The sequence below is a fragment of the Vulpes lagopus genome, chromosome 6 (assembly GCF_018345385.1).
Source record: "Vulpes lagopus strain Blue_001 chromosome 6, ASM1834538v1, whole genome shotgun sequence".
Classification (NCBI taxonomy): Eukaryota; Metazoa; Chordata; class Mammalia; order Carnivora; family Canidae; genus Vulpes; species Vulpes lagopus.
In genome coordinates this window covers 49,338,252-49,359,614 of record NC_054829.1, presented here as the reverse complement: position 1 = coordinate 49,359,614, position 21,363 = coordinate 49,338,252, and the positions used below count along the sequence as shown (strand labels likewise).

Genomic DNA, 21,363 nt, shown 5'->3' with positions numbered 1-21,363 from the left:
CAAGCAAGGAAATACTGAAAACAACAACAAAGGAATAACTTGTTTTCCTATATAGCAAAATATAAAATAAAGTTATAGAAATTAAAATAGCATGGTATGGTATAAGAAGGAATAACTAGAATGAAAGAACAACACAATTTTGTAAATGATAAAAATAGAGTTTTTAAGAACTTTTAAAAATGGTTTAATATTTAACATTAAACATTATATAATGTTAAAATGTTTTTAAAAGTTCTCATCACAAGAAAAAAAAATTATAACCACATTTGGGGACCAATGTTAACTAGACTTAACTGTGGTCATTTCTCAATGTTTACAAATACCAAATCATTACATCGTATACCTGATACTAGTATAATGTCATAGGTTAATTATACCTCGATTTTTTAAAAAAGTGAATAAAAACAGCACCTTAAAGCTGTAAAATGGAATGCTGACTACCCTGTCAGGATCAGAACAGAGGGAAGAAGAAGGAGAGAGAACACTAGACTAATATTCATATTATGGACAATATGTTTCCTAATGATTAAATTATCAAGTATATAGCAACTATATAAACTGTTATTGGAAAAAAGCATAAAATGTAAGATACATGGATATGAAAGAGATCTACTAAAGTAGGTACAAAATTTAGAAACTAAAGTTGAAAAATCAAAATGATTCATCTTTTAAAAAAATCTCTGGTTAAAGTAATATAAACAATATTAAAAGACCAATATATCCTCATAGATAAAATTTGGAACGTATTTTGCAGATACTGAATTTATCTTTATAGTACCTAGAAAGTCCCCACAGTTCCTCAAGAAGTCAAGCAGCCAACCGGGAGAAGCAGGCTCCATGCAGGGAGCCTGACCTAGGACTCAATTTGGGGTCTCCAGGATCATACCCTGGGCTGAAGGCGGTGCCTAAAACGCTGAGCCACCCGGAATGCCCTAAATTTCATTTTATTTTTTTATTTTATTTTTGTATAGAATTTTTATTTATTTCTTCATGAGAGACACAGAGAGAGGGAGAGAAGCAGAGACACAGGCAGAGGGAGAAGCAGGCTCCATGCAAGGAGTCCGATATGGATTAGATCCTGGGACTCCAGGATCAGGCCCTGGGCCTAAGGCAGGCACTAAATGGCTGAGCCACCTAGGGATCCTGGCTAAATTTCATTTTAAAGAAGAAAACTATCCTATAATGATGCTGTCATATGTATAATAAAGATGTGCATAAACACATTCATATTCCAGAAGTGTTCACTGAATTATTATTTGTAATAGTAAAAATCAGTAGGTAATTCAATTTTGAACAAAAAAGCAGCAATTACATATACCTATTGCACACGTACAGAGTACAATTTAGCCCTTGTGAGGATAATGCTACTTTCTAAGTCAGTGGCTCTCAAATTTTAGTGTACATTAGAATCACCTGAAGGGCTTGTGACAACAGATTGCTGGCCCAAACACATGAGTTCCTGATGTGATGGGCATAAGGACTTTTATTTCCAACAAGTTGTCTCCAAGGATCACACGTTGAGAACCAGTAGGCTGGATCCATACTTGGTGATTTGGACAAATAGCAAGTGAAATATTCTAGTCACAGAATAATACTCTTCATTATCTAATTTAAAAAATTAAAATAAAATATAATCATATATAATCATTTATAGAAATGCACTGAACAAAGACTACAAGACATTACATCAAACTATTTAATATTAATCTCTGGGAGGTGGGTGGGAGAGTAATGGGGAACATTCAGGTTAAATATCTCATTGCTTAAATCATTTACAACAGAATTATATTCACAATTCATTCGGTGTTGAATTGGTAATATTGAGGAAAAAGAGAAGGAAAGAAAATAGAGGGAGAAAGGGAGGGGGGAAAAGAAACAAAGGATGAGAAAGAGAATGGGTAACTGAATCCTGAAATTATGGGCATGGAGAGGTACTATTAGGTTGGTAGGTATAATAACAAATCTTTACCTCCTTTCTTTCTTATCTCTCCATCTATCTTTATAAAAACCCTCATTAAATGAAGTAGTCTGAACATAGTTGCAGTCTTTGCAAGCTAAAACAAGATAATTAACAGAGATGTAAAGCTCTAAAGAGTATTAAAAATCAGTATTTAAAAAAAATAAAAAAATAAAAAAAATAAAAATCAGTATTTTAATTCAATACAAAAATATTGAAATTTATTTAAATGCATCTAATTTAAAGTAGACTACAGGAATGCTAAGAACCATTTTTTCAATCTACTAATTTTCATACTTGCACATTCTATTCTAAACCTTAGAGTCTAGGTATAAATTACTTAGAAATAATAAAATGCCAATATATGTTTTATTATGTGTCGATACAATGCTCATTACATGCTAAGTACATATGTATATGTACGTATATACAAAATACATGTCCCTTTATATTTACAATAGACATTTAACCCTCAAAAGGAGTCTATGATCTAGGCATGATGATTACCTTTTATATAGATAAGAAAACTGAGGCAGAGAGAGCAGAGAGGTTGGGGACCTTTCCCAGAGTCACACTAGTAGGCCCAGTGCTTCCAGGTTTATATCCAGGCAGTCTGGTTCCAGTGCCACACTATGAACCACTGCATAGTAACTTCTTCTCATTTAATTTCCCTTGGAGACAATAATATCTTCAGGCCATTACACATAGCCAGATGATATATTTCTGAAGAAAAATGTTTTAAATCTAGAAAAAAAATGCTGCCTTTGAATCCTTCTAGAAGTGGAGACCTTTAATTATTGTTGCCACAGGAATAGGCAACAAACTGAGAAATCTCCTGAAGAGTGCAGTGAGGAGCTTCTCTCTCCCACTGCATCCCCAACTATGATCAAATTCAGGTTAGACAAGGCAGCAAGAAAGGCGTTCCAGCTTCATGATATCAGCCAAGAAGACCCATCCTCAGGACCAGCTGCCACTAGCATGCCCTTTAGTGTTTGGCCAGGATGCCAGGCCCAGCTGTTCTGTCAGATTTCTTTATACAGTTTGTTGTCAAAGAAGAGGCCCAGTTAATTTTTCAAACAGGCAATATAAACTGAAACTGATTCACCTGTAAATACCTGAATTACTTCTAGGAATGAAGAAATAACAATACTTAAAAATTTTTACTTAGCATCAGAACACACTGAAATGGTTCCAGCAATGGAATTGCTTAGAAAAAAATAAATAGGGCAATAATCTACTCTTTTGTTTTATTTTAATTAGTTAATTAATTGATTGATTTATATTTATTTATGAGAGACACACAGAGAGGCAGAGACACAGACAGAGGGAGAAGCAGGCTCCATGCAGGAAGCCCAATGTGGGACTTGATCCTGGGATCGGGATCACGCCCTGAGCTGAAGGCGGACACTCAATCGCTGAGCCACCCAGGCGTCCCTATTCCTTTGTTTTAGAATTATTTTGAGTTGGCCAGACATCAGAGATTACATTCCAGATAATGAATCATCACAGAGAAAATGTATGGAGAAAATAAGAAATTCCTAATATTAAGGGTACATAAGGATGGAGATGAGGGAGAGCAAAACAGCAGGGGTAACCTTTAAAATAGATAAGAAGTGGTATTTTAAAGTAAAATTTGTAGTTTAGGAGATGCTGAATTTGGCACATTGAGTGCAGGAATAACAGAAGCATTGATGGGTTTTCTCTTGACATAAACTGCCTCTCATATGGCAGTCTGTGGCTTCATTTAGGTTAGTTTGGACAATCCTTTTTTGATCTTGGAAGTTTTGCTCTATGTATATGAATTGAAAAATTATAATAAAATCTTAACAACACTAAATTTTTTCTTTGAGATAATATTCTTGAGTTAATGCTATCACTTTTTTTTAATTTAAGTAAATTCATTTTCACTGGACTCCATTGTTTCCTGTATAAATGTTAAAATAAAAATGCTTTACATATCAACTCATCTATATCAAATTTTAATAACTATTGTTTCTGTCCTTATATGTTTAGCTTTACAATCATTTTTTTCTATATAATCTAATCATAATAGGTCAAATTTTATAGAACTCAATTTTGTTAAAATAATTTTATTCTTTAAGCAATTTTTAGTTAAAAGCAAATGGTATAATTTGCAATCTCAGACACTGTGAATTTTAATTTTTAATATTATTTAATATTAATTTTTACCAACAGTGTAAAGTTTTATCAGATATATTTTACCCTTTTAGTTGTAGTCATAGTCTTATCTATCAACCTATTGCTTCATTCTGTGAAGTCCAGATGTTTGTTTTTATTTGTTGCTCTGTCAAAATGGTAAGGTCAAACATCTTTGAGTATCAGAGTTAAGGGTGGTAAGAGCAAAACACAAGATTAAAATAATGAGTTCATAAAATCTCTATATTGCTCTTTATTTTCTTCTATGTAGTGGTGTTAGCTGGATTTTTTTTCTTCCTGCAACACTAATATTTAAAATATGTAATTTCTCTACAAATTGAGATCTCTTTTCCATCATAGTGTTGTGTTGATTATCTGTGTATATTTTGAACTACTCAGGTTAAATATATAACAATAAGAATTGCCAATTAATGACTAAGATATCCTGAATATTCTGTACTACATCGGAATTAAATTTTTACATCATGAATACACAGACTAACTATATTACCTTCTGCCTAACCCTTTCTTTCATTCCTACAAACTTTTACTTTGCTTATTATTTATCATTTTAGTGCTCTTTGAAAGTCTCAATTTCTGTTCCTGCTACTAACGTAGCTTATGAAAGTTGTAGCAGATGACTCTGAAAGCCTGAATGCATACACCTGCAAACATTTATTTTTCAAAGTTTTCTGTGAATATAATGCCTAGGAGTAAGGAAAGTACATGTGACCTCATGCACCACATTCTTCAGAACAAATGCTTCCTCGGCTGCAATTATGTCATCATGAAATCATGCTCCACATTCTAAAATAAACTCATTGCCATATGAATTGTTATCTTACTGAGATATTTTTGTAGTTGTCTTTTAACAGCTTCCTTAGAAGTGTCTCCCAAATTTCTCACAATACCAAAACAAAAATTTCTTTCTTCATCTTATCCAAGTGAGTAGGTCAAGCATGAATGTTCAGATATCACCACCCTGATCCTGCATTGCACACACACAATTACTTGAATTTCTCTCTCTCTCTCTCTCTCTCTCTCACACACACACACATACACACACACACACACACACACACACACGATTATTTAGCTAAATCTTCTAAAATATACATTTCTGATTTCAAGAAAGGTCAAAAAGAGTTTTCCTTAATGACACGGTTCGGGACTCACCTGTGGACGTGGATGTCCTGTGACCAGACAGGTCAGTTCTAGGGTTTCCCCTTCCCGTATTGTATAGACCCTTTCCGAGTAGCGCTCCTCCTCAATGTTACAGGCCAAGCCTGAATGCACAATACGAACCGTTGGGGGAGCTGTGGAGTCAGAAAGAAGAGAGACAAGATACATTAAAAAAAATAAGTCAATCGTCCTTCCTTGAATCACCCTGGTTGTAAGAGCAATTCTTATTAGACTTTACCACAGTCAGATCCATCAGTCTTAACACTTTGAGCAACCCCCCGGGATTAAAGATATTGCTGTACAGAAAGCTTCAAATTTATCTAACAGTCACCAGTGCAATCTGAAAATGGCAAAGGGGAAGAGGATGGTGGGAGAAAACTGGTAACTTAGGAAATCATCATCATTATAAGACTACATGATAAAATCTGACTGCTAAAATGTGACAGGTCCTTTTATTTCTGAAACCCAAAATTTAATACAGTAAAGGATGCTGTCCAAAATCTAGGTAGTGCAAACTCAAAAGATTATTAGAAAGGAAAAAGGAATTTGAATGAAAGATATTGGCAGTTTTCTATTCATTTAATAAGTCTCATGATGCAAACAGGGAGCTAACAAATGAGAAGATTTGGTTATAGTAGGAATTGAAGCCAACTTAGTTTTCAATATTTATAGGCTCCTGTGTTGCTATGAGCAAAAGATGATCATTGAATTAAGCCACTGAAGAAGGCAATAAATCATTAATGCCCAAGTATAAAAATTGTGATTGGAGAGATTTAGTTCTCATGAAGTTGTCTAAATTCCTAAGTATAATTTTCTCCTTTTTTAATACCACAAAGGCCAATAAAACTTGACAAGCATTCAGTGACTTACATGTCATTGGAAATCCAATATATGAAAACTCTTTTGGTCAGGAGGAACAATTAGATAATAAGATATGCTTCCTGTCACCCAAGAGATGACTGTCAGTTATTAGCTTCAAAGTGGATATCATCCCATTTATGAATTCAGCAATTTTGTTTGTAAAAAATACATTTGGGAGTGGAGAAGAAAGGATTATTTTAATTAAAGGCTAGTGGAAAGGTTATATCTACAAGTAAAGGACAATAATCTCTAGAATTTCCTATAGCAATCTTAACCTAAACATCATTTTTGTCAGCAGAGGCCATGGTTGCTTAAAAATTAATGAGAACACACTTGGAATTTTTTATTTAACATTAAAAGGATCATGAATGTTGCACAATTTGGATAAACTTGGTGATTCTATGGAGGAAATAAAATGAATATAAAGTCCAGGCTATAGGAAAACTGGAAAAATCTGCATCCTGTAAGTAATACAAAAGAAAGTTTCCAATATCTAATGCTTTGTTTTATGTAGCCAAATGTATGGAACACTCATAGCACTTAACAACTGAAAAGAACAGATTTTATTATCTTTCTCAATTTCAAGCAGAAATTGAAGTGCAGAAAATCCTATTTATAGATAATAAAACAACTGGGTATTTCAAGATTTTCTTGGATATTCAAGCAGAGTTCTGTTCTTCAACTTTCAAATTCAGGATCCCCTTCTCCAATGCTCCATATCAAATGATGGAAAAATTTCCAGAAGAAGAATAAGAGGAGGATTTAGTAGTTTTTACATTCAGTATGCACATAAAGCTCCCCAGAAACTTGCTTAAAATACAGATTTCAGTGGCATGGCCAGAAATATGTTATATATACAGAAAAACCCAGGGATCTGCATTTTTGCCAAACACCAAAATGATAACAATACCAGTGCTTAGACCAGAATACTAGGAATAATTTTCTAAATCTTGTAAGTATTTGTTGACTAAAGAAAATACTCCAAGGGGTAAAATATACTTTTCCTTTTAATATTTTCAAGTAACTAAACTTCATGTTATGCATTATTTTACTGGTTTGAAAAATTAAATGATGCTCAAACAAATCAAATGTTTTGGTTGGTCTATAAAACTTATTTATCAAATAAATTTTTACCATGTCTTTGGACTCTGTCTAGACACTAATAATTTGTTTAGTTTTATGACTTTAGAAATCCTTATCTGCAATGTTTTTCTGAGCATTCTGATATATTTCACACAATGTTTCCTATAAATCATTGCCTACAGTAATCAAATTTAAACTTCAATTTAGATAAGTAATACTAGAGAGCTACTTATTTTTAAACATCTATCATACAAACTGTATACATATTATAGAGGTTAACAAACTGATGACAATCAAAACATCTGCAAAATATAAATAGAAAATACAGATTCATTACTTTGAAATATGCCAAATTTAGCTTCATAAGTGATAGCACATGTTTACTAATGCTTCTAATTATAGAGTATCATGACATTTTTTCCAGATTAATTTACATGTTATCTTTGTTTTAATTTCAAATCAATGAATAGTATTGTTATTTTTAAGATACATCTTTCCAAAGTATCATTATGCAAATAATTAGCTTTATTTAAACCATTTAAATTATACAGGAAGCACATTGTGTTCATTTAGAAGGGTTAATTTTCAGCTATTTTCTTCTATATTTTAACACATTCTTGGAAAGGCAATCGCCTATATATTGTAATCATTATGAACCTACCATCTCTCTTATGGGAGGATGGAATATTCTGCCAAATTTTAGGAGTAGAAGATATATTTTTCCTAGTATGCATTTAAGTATGTGCTGAGTACTTTTCGCTGCTCAATGATAAGGTGAATATTTTGGAAACTTCCAAAGACTCCTTTGGTGTGCAGAAAGCTCAACTGAAAAGGTCTTAGCTCATCCAGGTCAACGCTCTTATTTCCAAATTGAGAACATCAAGTGACCTGCTCACAGGCCTGTAGTTAGTTGTGGCCTAAATGAGAGCAGAACCAGTGGTCCTTTGTTCTTTTGCACTATTTCTTGCTATTAAAACAATGTCTGACATAGTTAGATTAGGATTCTAAATAACTCCTAAACTAGACATACAATAGACTAGGAGAAAAAAAAAAAAAAAGACTGAGAAACTATTTATGATGTCATTGGAGCACCATAAGTAGATGAGCAATATAAGTATCATAACTGCTGCAAACAACCAATGTAACATTGTTTCAATTCACCATCCTGCCTCCAGTCCCAGACAAACTCACAAAATCTCACAACTGCCAAAATATTTTCTAATTCCTATTTTCATCATGTCCTCTTCCTGCCTAAGGATTCCTGATGTCTCTCTATGACACTTCCCAGAGGTCTAATGCCTCTAGGTGCTCTGTAAAGGTCCTCAAACTGACTATAGAACCCAAAACCTACTTTTCTGTTAACATCAGCCCAACATCAGTGGGAAAGTAAAAAGCAATGAGATTTCAAGCCTTTGATCTCATATACAGACTTCCAAACATATATTTATTGAGCAATTACTATACATAAGACATGAGAGCCTTTACTCACAATATTCTCCCATCTAGAATTCCCAGACTGATATTTAGATCAATGCTCCTGACACTTTCTTGGATTATTTAGCAATGATTCTATTTTCTTGTCTTCCGGAGATAGGTACTGCCCAGTGATTCTCCTTTTTCTTAACGCTCTAACTGTATATTAAGCACATCATTGCCAGGATGAGCACCCCTTTAGGCATCTGCTTCATATCACATGATTCAGAGCACAGACTAGGTTTATATTTAATAATATAATTTAATAATTAATTTGTAATTTATATTTTAGTAAATATCACTATAATGACACCAATATCCTATTTTAGGAAACATATCAACTATTGCATACTGAATTTACTTACTCTAAATATAAATGCAATTTGCAGTACTATAACTGAAGCAAGTAATCTTTTATCCTCTGCTTTGTTGAAAAAAGCCTCAATTCATCATCCTGCAATTGGACTAAGGGTTATGATCCCCTTTGCCCTATAGAGTCAGCAATGAATTAAAATGTTAAAATATTGCATGAGACTCATATTCATCCAAATTTGTTTGAAGTAAACCAAATCCCATTACATAAAATCTTTCTTAACACTAATCACATCAACTCCCTTAATATGAGTAAATTGGCTTTGGGTTCAAAAGGTCAGCCTAAAAGGGCAAAAGAGAGATATTCTTTTATCTTGTTAGAGTATACTTTCGAAAGTTAAACCAAATTCTCTCTGTATTCTGTCGGAGAAAGAAGACAAATAAATTAATTATTCTCCAATGGCAACAACCAGGAGCACTTGTAGGCTTTCATTCCCATACACAGACTTTCAAGCATATATTTACTGAACAACTATAGATAAGGCCTGAGGCTATGTTGTGGGGCTATAAAAATTAATGCTTTGAGCTGTGCCTTTTAGCGGCTTACAGCCTATTGGGGCTATACAATTTCTAAGGAAGGAAAAAAGGAGGAAGGAAGGAAGGAAGGAAGGAAGGAAGGAAGGAAGGAAGGATTGATTGAAGTTGAATGGGGTATGTACTTAACGGAACGAAGTGAAGAGTAGTGTAAGAGGACAAAACAGAAGATGCCTAAATCTGCCTGGAGGGTTCTAACTTGTTTCACGGAGTCAATGACATGTAACATAGGACTGGAAAGATACATGTGGTTGGAAACAAAGGGGAAGGGCATTCCAGAGAGAGGAAGCAGTGTGTTCAAAGGCACGTCTGTAACAGACTGCCTGCAGTGTTTAGGAAATAACTACATTAAAATGTGGTCCATGTAGTTTATAACTTACTCTGAATTTTGACACTGGCGCCACTCTCTCAAGTTGCCATTATGTCTCCAGACATAGCAGAGACACTGCATAGCTCTGGGAATGGAAATGAGGGCAGAGACATAATTTAGAGGTTTTGTAAGACAGAAATTGAAGGTTAACAGAAGTGGGGTGAAGGAAGAGGAGTTAAGGTGACACTGAAGTTTATACCTCAGTTAACTAGGTGAAAGATGATTTTTTTAAAAGACTTATTCATTTTTTGAGAGAGAGAGAGATCAGGGGAGAGCAGCAGGAGAGGGAATCACAGGCAGACTCCACACTGAGCACTGAGACCATGACCTGAGCTGAAACCAAGAGTCAGATGCCTATCTGACTGCACTACCTAGATGCCGAAAAGACCATGTTTTTAAGAGAAAAATGTTCTCTTGAGCACCTGGCTGACTCGTTGGTAGAATATGCAACTCTTGATCTCAGGGTCATGTGTTTGAGCCCCATGTTGAGCCCAGACCCCACTTAAAAAGAAAGAAAAAGAAAGAAGAAAATGCTCTCTTGATCACTACGGACTCCACATTATTCACAAGTGGGTGAGTTTTGAGATGAGGAATTCTGAGTCCAAATCAGGGTGAGCTTTTTTGAAAGATACTCTTTTTCATGTAGCAGGCACTGTTCCTGAAGGATACACTGTTAATAGCCAGTAAATAGGTTTGGTATTAGGAGTTTCCTCTCATCTAAGAACCCCAAGTAAGAGCTTTGTACTTTGATAAATCCCTCAAATCCTTGATGCAACAACACTCTGGGAATTCAAGTTGCCAATATAATCTTGACACTCTTCAACACCAGGTCAGGACAGCTTATTTTTGACATAGGTCACAGATCTCCTGGGATAGGCAGTGTAGAGAGAGGGATGCTCACTGTCAGAAGACATCAGTGAACCACTCTGCACAAGCATCCTTCACACTTTCTGTCAAGAGACAGAAACCCAGAGACACAGAGACAGAGAGACACAAGGGATGTCTCACACCTTACTGCTTTCATACAGCAAGAAATAACACAGTTGACACTGTTACTAACACCATTCTCTCAGCAAGTATTCAGTTATGCTTTTAAAGTGAACATAACAATAATCAAATTTCTTTCCATTCTTCTATTGATTTAAGTGATTACCTGCTTTCATAAAACACTTCTCAGTTTTCTGCAATATCTTACATTTAGCTAATGAACATTGCCAATAATTGGACTCTTCTGCTTATTTCACAATCTCCAATATGGCACATTTGAATACTAATTCTAAAAATAAAAACATGATGCTTTCCTTTCTTATTTTGTCTTTCCTACCTGAGTTACTAGTTTAAGGTACTGGGTAAGTCCTCTCCTCTCACCTTTTTTCACAAAGATCTCCCAATTCAACTTTTAAATTAAGTATTGTGTCTATAGGCATAGTCCATAATTATTCTTCTTCTTGTTTATAACCCTTTGCCTAATATCTTTCTCCTTAGGCTCATTATATTACATATTCTGATATCACAAACACAGATAGGGAAGAAGAAAGTAGGAAGAGCTGAGACAGGAGGTGAAGATGCTGATGGTAAGCTGATTATTAGCTGAAAAATCAGTTCTGGACACAAAAATTTAGAGTTTCTAAATAATAGTGGGTGGTTGACAAGAGAATACTAGAAATCTCTAAAACAGAGAGGTGTAGAATGAGAAATTAAGAGGATAATGATAGAAACATGAGTAGCATGAATTCTTAATAAAGTCGAAGGAAAAAGACTTATGTTTCTAAAGTCACAGAAATAGAAGGAAAACAAAGAAAAAGCAGGGCTTTAACAGTTACATAAAGGGAAGCTGAAGCATGGTGAACTGTCCAAAATTGTCACAACAAAGTTGTAAATTAGGAAGATCACAGGCAAAAGGTCATTGCCTATGACAGCTAGGATGGCATCTGTGAATTTTGAGTGAGATATGGTGGTAGAGTAGTGGAGTCAAAAGATAAATGAGATAATAAGGTTTGATTGAGAAGGAGAAAAGTCTTAGTAGGTCATCAAGTGTGGGGAAAAAAAGCAAAACTGATATTGAGGTTTACCTATGTGTAAAATAGAATGGCAAATATAAAATGGAATACTTTAACAATATTATACCACCATCTCAGTATCACAAAGACAATTTACAGTGTAAGAATAAAACCATAATGTTTGTATTTCCAACAGGCCCAATTTTTGCAATATTATTTTCTACTATCATTCATCCTTATTTTAAAATTAACTTCCCTAAAATTCCATCTTTTTTTTCTTTTCCTTCCTTTTTTTTTTTCCTGTTTCCTCTTGTACAGGTTTAGCTTTGCCAACTTTTGTACCACATATGCAGAAATCTCTTGCAAAACTATCGAATCCCTTCTGTAAAAATACAATCAAGGTTAATTGTCCAGCATATAAATATGCTTACATGAACCCATATTTTAAATATGGAGATAAAACAACAGCATTTTTTTTCCTCCCACTGCAGCCTCCTCTTGTCTTTCCTTTACAGTTTAGTGATCAGAAATAATGGTACACTCTGTAAGCCATCCTTCTGCACCTGCTTTGCAATCCTCAGACCACAGCAGCCTGGCTTCTGCCTTTTGCTTGTATTTATAAAAGAATAAGGCAGGAAAAGAGGAGATGATAAAGTGCTAATTTTTTGTCATTATTTTGATCTTTTGTGTCTCCTTCAATCTTAATTTATCTGCCTTTGTTTCCATGAAATTGTAAAGATCTTAGGAAATTATACTCTTACTCTATATTTCAAAACAATATAAACCTATTACATCCCACTAATATACTTACCACACTTATGAATATAAACACACATCCAAACATGCACATAAACAGAACGTTCAATTTGTATGTATATTCTAATAGTCCTCAAAAAATAGTTAAAATCCTTCTGTCATTGTCATTTAAGTAACCCCAAATAGGGCAATATTTTGATACAAAAACAACATACAGATTATTTTTACTCAGCTTTCAGCTTAAGAAAATAAATAATTTAATTTACCTTTTAGCTCATTTGAGTTGTCTGATTCATCAGTTACTTTTAATTAGCTACTATTTCAGCATCAATGTGAACTTATTTCCCTACCTCTTTCCCCTCAACCCTGATATTTGGTTAACACAATAGTCCCATATTATTAGAGAGAAATAATTTTTCACATTTAATTTGATGACCTATAAAATAAAAGTACTAAGATCCTATTGACTATGCTGGATTTACTCAAAAGAAAATCATATCTAGGCACGTCTGGGTGGCTCAGTTGGTTAAACAGCTGACTCTGGCTCAGGTCACGGTCTCAGGATCCTGGACTCAGCCCCATGTCAGGCTCCATGGTCAGTGGAGAGTGCTGAAGATTCACCCTTTCTCTGTCTCTCTCCCTTTGCACCTCCCCCCACTCATGCATACATGCTCTCTCTTTCTCTCTGAAATAAATAAATAAAATCTTTTTAAAAGATCACATCTATCTCATATGATTTTGGTAACAGACTCTTAATATTTTGAAAAGTTTTGAATATTTTGCATCATTTCTTCAGTGCATGTCGAGCAGCATTGTTACAAATTAATTGAACTTTCCTGAGAGACACTCCAAAGCCCAAGGTAAGAAAATTAAACCTTGAAGCCTTTAGTTTTAGAAAGGAGCTATTAATGTTTTCTAAATAACAGGTGTTGATATTTTTAGGTTAATGTTAGCCAGGAATTTAAAGCAGTTTGAATTAAAAATTTAAACTTATCTGTTTATATGCAATAGATATTATTTAAGATGGAAGAAAGTTTGTCATCAAAAGAAAATAACCTTCAATAACAATGTAATTATGTATATGAAATAGCTCTGAAAAACACAGATGCAAAAGTCCTCAACAAAATATTAGCAAAACAAATCCAACAATATATTAAAAAAATGTTCACCACAATCAAGTGGGATTTATTCCAGGGATGCAAAAGTGGTTCAATATTCACAAATCAGTCAGTGTGATCTATCACATAAAAAAGAAAATGGTTAAAAAACCATATGATTGTCTCAATATATACAGACTATACAGAAAAAAAATTGCCAAAGTACAACATCCATTCATAATAAAGACCATCAACAAAGTAGGTTGAAAAGGAACATACCTCAACATAACAAAGGCCATCTATAAAAAACATAGCTAACATCAGACCCAACGGTGAAAAACAGAGCTTTTCTTCTAAGATCAGCAACAAGACAAGGATGTTCACTCTCACCACTTTTATTCAACACAGTACTAGAAGTCCTGGCCACAGCACTTGAACAAGGAAGAAAGGCGTCTAAATTAGTAAGGAAGAGTAAAATCCTCACTATTTGCAGATGACATGATATTCTATACAGAAAACCCTGAAGACCACCAAAAAACTACAAAAACTGATAAATGAATTCAGTAAAGTTGAAGAATATAAAGCTAATATATAGAAATATGTTGCATTTCTATCCATGAATAATGAAGTACCAGAAAGAGAAATTAAGAAAACAATCCCATTTACAAATGCACCAAAAATAATAAAATAACCAGGAATAAACTTAAACAAGGAGGTGAAAAACCTGTATTCTGAAAACATGAAACTACTAATGACATAAATTGAAGATGACACTAACAAATGGAAAGATATTCCATATTCATAGATTAGAGAAGCCAGTATTAAAATATCTATACTACCCTACAGATTTAATGCAATCCCTAATTAAAATGCCAACAGATTTTTCACAGAACTAAAACAAATACTACTAAAATTTGTATTGAACCACAAAAGACTCTGAATAGCCAAAGTAATCTGTGAAAGAAGAATAAAGTTAGGGGAGCCTGGGTGGGTCTGTTGGTTAAGTTTTCAACTCTTGACTTTAGTTCAGGTCATGATCACCTGGCTGTGGGATCAAGTGCTATGTCAGGTTCTGTGCTCAGTGGGAGTCTGCTTGAGATTCACTCTCCCTCTCCCTCCGTCCCTCAACTCCCAACCTCTACAAATAAATAAATAAATCTTTTTAAAAAAATAAGAAGAAAGTTGGAAGTATCACAATCCCAGATTTCAAGATATACTATAAGACTACTCTAAATAGTACCTCAGCACAAAAACAGTCACATAGATAAATGGAACAGAATAAAGAATACATAAATGAACCGTAGTCTATATGGTCAGTTAATCTATTACAAAGTGTGCAAGAATATATAATGAAGAAAAGACAGTCTCTTCAACAAATGTTACTGGGAAAACTGGACAGCTATGTGTAAAGGAAAAACTGGACCACTTTTCTACACCATACATAAAAATACATTCAAAATGGACTAAAGACCTAAATGTGAGGCTTGAAACTATAAAAACCCTAGAAGAAAACAAAGGCAATGATTTCTTTAACATTAGCCATAAAAACACTTTTCTAGATATGTCTTCTCAGGTAAGGGGAAGAAAAGCAAAATTAAACTACTAGAGCTACACCAAAATAAGATGCTTCTGCAAAGTGAAGGAAAACAATAAAACTAGATAACTTGCTGAATGGAAGAAGATATTTGAAAATGATATTATACCTGGTAAAGGATTATAAAATATAAAGAACTTACCAAAATATATAAAGAACTTATACAACTTGACATCAAAAAACATAAGCATAAATAGGGCATCTGGGTGGCTCAGTCAGTTAAGCATCTGACTCTTGATTTTGGCTCAGGTCCTCATCTCAGGGTTATAGAGTCAAGCCCTCCATCAGGCTCTGTGCTAGGCATGGAGCCTGCATACGATTTTCTCTCCCACTTTCCCTCTTCTTTTCCTCCCTTCTCTCTTCCAAAATAAAAAAGCACAAATAATCTGATTAAAAATGGGTAGAAGATCTAAACAGATATTCTTCCAAGGAAAACATAGAGATGCCCAACAGATGCACGAAATGATGCTCAATATCACTCATCATCAGGGGAATGCAAATCAAAATCATAATGAGATATCACCGTCCACCTGTCAGAATGGCTAAAATCAAAAATTCAAGAAATAATATGTGTTGGTGAGGATGTGGAGGAAAAGCAATCCTTGTTCTCTGTTGATGGGAATGCATATTGGTGCATGTGGAAGAGAATAATAAGGTTCCTCAAAAATTTAAAATAACATTACCATATGATCCACTGATGTCACTACTGGATACTTACCCAAAGAGAATGGAAACATCACTTTGAAAAGATATATGCACCCTTATGTTGACTGCAGCATTTACAACAACAAAGCTATGGAAGCAGCCCAAGTGTTCATCCCTAGATAAATGGGTAAAGAGGTGGTATACACACACATACACACACACATATACACACACAGGAATATTACTTGGCCATAAAAAGGAGTGAGATCTTGCTGTTTGCAATAATACAGAATAGACCTAGAGAGTGAAATGCTAACTGAAATAAGTCAGCCACAGAAAAACAAATACCATAAGATTTCACTCATATGTGGAATTTAAGAAATAAATGAGGGCAGCCCCGGTGGCTCAGTAGTTTAGCACCACTTTCAGTCCAGGGTGTGATCCTGGAGACCAGGGATCAAGTCTCACATCGGGCTCTTTGCATGGGGCCTGCTTCTCCCTCTGCCTGTGTCTCTGCCTCTCTCTCTGTCTCTGTGTCTCTCATGAATAAATAAATAAAATATTTTTAAAAAATCATTAAAAAAAAGAAACAATGAACAAAGAGAAAAAAGAGACAAAAAAACAGACTTTTAAAAACAGAGGACAAACTGCTGGGGGCCAGAGTGGGGTGTGTGGAAAAACAGTGAAACACATGAAGAAGAGCAAAAAAAGAACAGAAAAGAAATGAAAATCACCTTCAATAATAATAATATAATTATGTGCATGAAACTTTGAAGTTAAACACAAAAAGCAGTAATGCAAAAAAAAAAGCAGTAATGCAAAATGCAATTTAAAATGTAATGCTAAAACAACAGTAAAAGCAATAATGTTTTTGCATAAAAGAACGATCTTGTAATGTCATTCTCCAATCAAGGTCTTAACTTTATGGAAAACTGAACACATAACAGCAAAATATTAATCTAAATATCTTCCACAAAATGACATTTTTGTGTCCTATTTTTCTTAAGGGAAACAGTATAAAAATTTGAAGTTTTATTACATGAAGCTTTCTACATTTGCAACTTTGAAGTTCATCAGATATACTTTTCATTGTTTTCACCTAGAAGTATAATCTACTAATATCTACAGCTAAAACCTTAAAGACTCTTGTATGTTTTATAGATGGAAAAAAAATACACATTTCACTGAATCTAAGGTTGTTAACATTTTTTTTTTCAAAATAGCACATGATGACCTCTTGTATGTGTGTATGCCCGGGAGGAACCAGTCTGAGTCAGCCACCAGTAATCTACACCCTCCTGTATCTACATGGACATTCTCACATCAACCCTTCACCATATTCTTCCTGGCATTTCTCAGGGGAAGCTGATCTGCACAGTGGGAATATTTGAAAGCCCATCAAACATTTCATTAATCTCATAATTTGGTCACAGGGATTTGTATGAACTAAGCTGGGTACCTCAACTTGAAGATAAATATTATGGGGAACTGCATCCCCAGCCGCAGCATATGAATGAGATACTCTATACACAACTTCTTAGTTTTCTATTGGATCCTATGGTACTTCCCAAATGGTTTCTGACTAAAAGTTGAATCATGTCTCCAAATAGTATATTTTAGAAAAATAAAAAATAACTACTCCAGAAACTTCAAGGACTAGGCCTTAGACTATCAACAACAAAAACAAAAATCTGAAATAAACACACTCTTGCTATGATGGCACTGTTCTTTATGGGCATTGAGTCAGTGTGGGGGCACAGTGAAGGAGACAGAAACTACTGTAACACTGCAAGAGAGAGCAGCATTTAATCTTTAAAACCTTTGATTAGGTCTTTTCCCTCTAAATCAAACTTGTGAAATGGCTTCCTCCTAATAATGTCAGAAGCCATGTATCATGCAGTCAGTGAACCCTCCAAGGTTCTTTGAACCACATCTTCCTTGCCTCTTTGAATTATCACTGCATCTTATGAGATCAGGAGTCCTGAAACCACAGGTATTATTACATCATTTTTTTTACCCCTTCAGGCTGAAATGTATACCTAAATACACTTGTCCTTATCTGAAATTAAGAGTTTTTAAGCTTTCTTGGAAAGAACTTAACAAAGCTACATGCAGCTAATACTAACTAAAATGAAATTCATCTCATCATTGTGTTGTTACCTTAATCACAAATTGGGTATTTAGAGACGGCCATTATTTCTTCCAGTCTAGCTCATCAAGGAAACAAATGAAATTTACTACAGAATATGCCAAAAATGAAAACTTCAATTTGCTTCTTCCAGAGTGGCAATGGCAGGCAGAGAATCTTTAGGATTTGGTCTGCCAATTTCCCCAATGTTTCTCTCCACTGAGAAATCACTGCCACTGCTTGTGACTAACCCCAAGAAGGACAACGTCCTCAGCCTGTCAGAAAAATGCCTTTCAGAATCCAGAATGCAGAAATCAGTGTGACAGTGACCCACACCCAAAGTCCCCTTCTAAACAGAGCAGAAGAGTGATTATCACTAAGCAAGAATGAGTCAGACTCCACTCTCCCGGACTGAGAATTTAGCAAACACCAGAACATGGGTAACACATGTGATTTTGACAATCTCTAGTTCTCTAACTCAAAAATGTACATATTTTTTATTTCCATTTAACAAAATGAGACACTTTACAGTGAGGCTTAGTAAATTTCAAAGTCTATTTTTAATTTTACTCTAAAAAACAAATTTTGTTTTGTTTCATTTTGCCATGCTGCAACTTCATTTTTAAAAGGCCAGATATTCCTTTATATCTTTGGAATTTAGGAAGAAAGAAGGGAATACAGAAATAAAATTATCAGTCATGTATATACTGATAGGAAAAACATATTTTTATTAAATTACTTGGTACTGGGACACGTGGGTGGCTCAGTGGCTGAGCGTCTGCTTTTGGCTCAGCGCATGATCCCGGAACCTGGGATACCGGATTGAGCCCACATCGGGCTCCCTTTGAGGAGCCTCCTTCTCCATCTGCCTATGTCTCTGCTTCTCTTTCTCTGTCTCTCATGAATAAATAAATAAATCTTAAAAAAAATTTACTTGGTACCATAAGAGCCAAAGCAAAAACATCTGTCTAAATCATGCAATGTGAAACATAAGCAATTCTTAGTAAATATCATTCACCTTATATTTTTCTTTAAATCTTAAGCTTTGGCAATCCCAAAAACATAAATTCTTTGCTTCTACTTCACAATTGCACTAATTCTCTTAATCTCAATGAATAAAGGTGGCACTTATTTATCTGTTTTTTTTTTCTCATGAACTTAGGGCCATTTTTAAAAAAATTGATTTAGAGTCTTCTGATTTTTCTTAAATTATGTTTCTGTATTTAAATATCCCACCGTCTTCCCTGCCCTGCCAAGTTCGTTTGATAGATAAAATTCCAATGAATGACGAAGCTAATTGTGATTCAGATCACCAGCTGTGTCCACCTTTCCAGGTGCCCTATAATGAATCATCACTCATGTATTATCTTACACCTCAACTTTTACTGGCCCACTCTCCTTAGGGATTTACCTTACCAAGGCAAATATTACAATTTTACATTATCAATATAATTTAAATAAATCACTAAAACAGTCAAAGATTTAAGCAAAGAAAACTGGAATTTATTCTTTCAATAGCAATTTTCTGCCACAAGTAATTTCTCCCACACTTGTTTAATGTTATTGGTAAATAATAAACAATGAATGTGTATGTATCCCCTTAATTAAAAAGTCTCCACGGGTGCCTGGGTCACTCAGTAGGTAAAGAGGCTGCCTCTGGCTCAGGTCATGATCTCAGGGTCCTGGGATCAAGACCCATACTAGGCTTCTCCCTCTCCCTCTGCCCCTGCCCCCTGCTTATGCTCATTCTCTATCTCTCTAATAATTAATAAATAAAATCTTTATTAAGAAAAGTTTCTAGGGATGCCTGGGTGGCTCAGCGGGTGAGCATCTGCCTTTGGCTTAGGATGTGATCCTGGAGTCCCGGGATCAAATCCAGCATTGGGCTTCCTGCATGGAGCCTGCTTCTCCCTTTGCCTATGTCTCTGCCTCTCTCTCTCTCTCTCTCTCTCTCTCTGTCTTTCATGAATAAATAAATAAAATCTAAAAAAAAATGTTCCTCGAGATAAAAAAGTTTAATCTTTCTAATGTTGCTAATTTAAAGTACTGGGTTTGGGGGCACTTGGGTGGCTCAGTCAGTTGAATGTCTGACTCTTGATTTCAGCTCAGGTCATGATCATCAGGGTCATGAGATCAAACCCCAAGTCAGGCTCCATGTTGGGCATGGAGTCTGCTTAAGATTATCTCTCTTCTCTCTCTGTTCTTCCCCTCTACTCCTGCATGCATGTGTGCATTCTCTCTCTCTCTTTCTCTCTCTCTCCCCTCCACCTCAAAAAAATAAATAAATAAATAGGAGACACTGGATGACTCAGTAAATTAAGTGTTAAGACTCTTGATTTCAAAAAAAAAAAAAAAAAAAAAAAAAAAAAAAAAAAAAAAAAAAAAGACTCTTGATTTCAGCTCAGGTAATGATCTCAGGGTCATGAGATCGAGCACCACATTGTGATTGGCATTGCACTTGGATTCTGCTTCAGATTCTCTCTCTCTCTCTCTCCCATTCTGCCCTCCCCCCCGCCCAAGTGTAGGCCTGCATGCTCTTTCTCACTCTCTTTCTAAATAAATTGATAAATATATCTTTAAAAATAAATAAATAAAGTACTGGGTTTGAAGTTGGGTTTCCTGGGTTGGAAATACTAGCATAAAATCTTGGGTAGTCTTGCTTTCCTTGTGTATAAAATGGGAATAATAAAACTTTTTACTTCACACTGCTGTAGAAATCATATTAGATAATGTTTTTCTGAAGATTACATTGGCACCTGGCTCATAGCACTAAGCATTCAAAGTTTGTTGGCAGCCTGAAATTTCCATGTATGCAGCACGTTGAAGGAATATTACTGCTAATTAGTAAAATCATTACATTTTCTTCCCAGTAATTTACCTAAAACAAAATGAAAAAAATCTGTAAAAATGATACTAACTTTAGATAAACTGTCCACATAATGAAATGATCAAATTTGTCAACAAATCTAAATGTCTCTTTTTGAGGCCCGTTGATAAAGTAAATAAATGAAAATTATAGCTGAAAATTTCAAATGAAACTGGTGCTTTTCAAGAATAAATTGACTTAGTATCATAAACCATTTTTAAATAAATAAAAATGAAAAAAAAAACTTAGTGAATAACAAGTAGGCATATTTACAGAGAAGTATTTCAG

At 34.6% G+C, this 21,363-nt stretch overlaps 1 protein-coding gene across 1 annotated transcript in view; it reads right to left on the bottom strand.

Moving 5' to 3' along the window:
* Nucleotides 1–21,363, bottom strand: part of MDGA2 (MAM domain containing glycosylphosphatidylinositol anchor 2) — a 778,807-nt gene that overhangs the window by 434,476 nt on the left and 322,968 nt on the right. The window contains 1 exon segment of the mRNA XM_041760034.1: nt 5,291–5,430. Coding sequence (XP_041615968.1) covers nt 5,291–5,430 — 140 coding nt within the window.